This window comes from Alligator sinensis, unplaced genomic scaffold (genome assembly GCF_000455745.1).
Source record: "Alligator sinensis unplaced genomic scaffold, ASM45574v1 scaffold1031_1, whole genome shotgun sequence".
In the NCBI taxonomy this organism is placed as follows: Eukaryota; Metazoa; Chordata; order Crocodylia; family Alligatoridae; genus Alligator; species Alligator sinensis.
Window position 1 is genome coordinate 1,320,565 of NW_005842167.1, and position 2,798 is coordinate 1,323,362.

At 36.0% G+C, this 2,798-nt stretch overlaps 1 protein-coding gene across 2 annotated transcripts in view; it reads left to right on the forward strand.

The window, feature by feature from the left end:
* The window catches only part of COG6 (component of oligomeric golgi complex 6), a 106,693-nt gene that overhangs the window by 52,349 nt on the left and 51,546 nt on the right, over positions 1-2,798 (forward strand). For both annotated transcript variants that reach the window (XM_006025780.3, XM_025206637.1), the window contains exons 6-8: positions 702-784; positions 969-1,039; positions 2,645-2,738. In XM_006025780.3, the coding sequence (XP_006025842.1) occupies positions 702-784; positions 969-1,039; positions 2,645-2,738 (248 nt within the window). The remainder of the gene's footprint in view (positions 1-701; positions 785-968; positions 1,040-2,644; positions 2,739-2,798) is intronic.

Consider the following 2,798-nt stretch of genomic DNA (forward strand, 5'->3'; position numbering starts at 1 on the left):
CACTCTTTCTCTCTGTATACTCTAACTCCTGATAGTGTATTTTATATATTTTGAGCGTAGTCAGTCTCTGAAGGTATGTTTAATCTCTTGCAAACGCTTAGTTTACTTCATAGATTTTTTTTTTAGTTTGTAAGATAGATTTATATGTTATGGTGTGCTGGTTTTGTGTTTTATTCCTTCTGTTGGTACACTGAGGATGGGGAAAGACAGATTCCCTTTCTCAAGGAGTTGCCTCAAAGTTAACAGCAAATGTCAGACACTTCTGCCCAGTGTTAGTGTATCTGCGTTGCAACATAAAGATATAGTCACACATTTCTCTCTGGTTGATTATTGTTGAGAAATTGGATGGAAGCATTGTGTTTTAAAAAGGGACTTGAGTGAATAAAGGTACAACAGAGAGAGAGAGAGCCTATTGAGCTTATAGGGCAGAGCAGAAGGAACACAATGAGTATTAGGATTTTTTATGTAATCGAAAGAACTTTTGAAACAGAATTGTGTGAACTTCAGGCATTAGGAGGTAGAATAGAGAATGAGATGAGAAAGTTTTAGTGGACCTTAAAAATGAGGGTGGGTACTTTGAATTTAACATAGAAGACACTACTGCCAGGTACAGACATTACATTTTACTGGTATAATTTTACTATTTTACTCACCCTGTTTAAAACTGGAATGCATTTAATGACCAAATTATCCTTTCTAAGGATTTTTTCAAGGCATTGGGAAGAGTAAAGCAAATTCATAATGATGTCAAGATTCTTCTCCGAACAAACCAACAAAGGGCAGGGTAAATATAATTTGAATAACTGTTTGGCAATCATTTAATAAATAAAAGCAGTGCGTTGTTTATTCTCTCATATGATAATGCAAAAAGTGTTAAAGTCTGAACAAAAAATATAGCACTGATACCATTTGGAATTCTCAGTACTTTATTGTTGTACTAGAAAGCAAATAAATATTTTTTCTTATAGCCTAGAAATTATGGAACAGATGGCTTTGCTCCAAGAGACGTCTTATGAACGACTTTACAGATGGACTCAAAGTAGGGTTGCCATTTTTCTTTGTTTTGTTTTGTTCAGTTGTTACATAGAAGATTTAGTTATTAATTTTGGAGTGGTCACTGTTAGTGCAGTAGCATGGCTCGAGCTCAGCTAGAATCTTTTCTTGGTTTTGAGTGCAAGGAAACCCAGGGCATCTACACGTTCTTGGGCGGAAGGGGTGTTTTAATTAGAACAGCTTCTCAGAGTGCTGCTGTATTCAGCTTCCAGCACTTCCAAATTAGGGCAGGGTTCTTTTAACTAAAGCTTGTTCAATGACCTTTAGTTAAAGTCCCCCCCCCACTGCCATTTTGAAACATGGGGATGCTGAATGCATGTGATGCCAAGGTTGCTGGAGCATTCAAATTAGATGAATCAAGTCTGCTCCAACAGATTCTAATTGGAATGTGTTGGAGCAGGCATTGGGCACATACATAGGTGCCCCTAAAGCCTAGCTACATTTTAAAGAGGCGTTTTTGCTTGGCTAGCCAGTAAAAACCAACTCCATCACCAAGAGGTTATTTTTTCCCCCTCAGCTGTCATTAGGTCACAAAATTGATCTGAACTCTGTTTCTAAAACTAATTTCTTGCTCATTTTCTTTTGTAGCTAGTATCCAAATTAAATAGACTTTGGTGTTCCAAGTTATACCACTTGGAAAAGCACATCTTGCTTTCTCTTTTTTCCCTTTTTTTATGGTTACCGGAAAGTTGGAATCACTTGTATTTTGCAGCTTAGAACAAAGATAGGATTATTATGGGATGTTTTGGAATAGGAGTGTTTTGGGGATGCTTTTTTCACATTAGTAATATTTTTTTCCACATAAGTACTCTTGTTCAGAAACCAAAATATTGCAAAATAATCTGATGGGTAGGCAAGCAGATGCTCCTTCAAAAGATTAACTTGCTCCTTCAAAAGATTAACAGGAACATTCCCCGAACAAGCTAGTATAGTCAGTGGATTGGTTGGTTAGATTTTCATAGGTTGGCTCCTAAATTTATATTTAACATAAGTTACAAATGGAAAATGAGACTGACAGTTGTGAACTGGTTCTTAATGAGAGGGTATCTATATTGGGGGGGAGAGGGGAAGGGGAGAAGAAACAAGCTGCACAATTTAACATAATTTTATTAACGTTTTTGGATGCAATATACAAGAATATGAAGTCACATGTACATTTATTGCTTAAAAGAACCACTCAGATAAATTTTGTATTCCTTTTTGATATTCCCAGTAATTGATTGTCATGGAATTAAGGTGTACTTCTAGATTTGGTGGTTAGAAGGTTGTGTAGTTCTTGCCTACAGAAAACCTGACACTAAACATTACCTTACTGATTTAAAAATAATAATAATTGTTGAAAATTTATATTTACAGTTGCACAGAAAATTACTACTCAAGGGAAACCTTATCATAATGACACTAGCTTTCAAAATATGTTACTGGTTGGCCCTGCTTGATTACAAAATGGGTCTGTGGTGTAATGTAAAAATGAATTTTCATGTTACAGTTTCCCTTTATTTTCTTGTTATTGCAGGACATCAAATGTATTACAATATCTTTATGCTGTCTAAGGATTGGTTGTTTCCCTGATATCTTATTTACATTATAGGTGAGTGCAGGACACTGACACAAGAATCATGTGACATTTCTCCAGTTCTCACACAAGCCATGGAGGCCTTACAAGACAGACCTGTCCTCTATAAGTACGTACATATTCATAGTTTTCTTTCATGGGGATGAGGGCTTCTTTTCTTCTCCTGCTG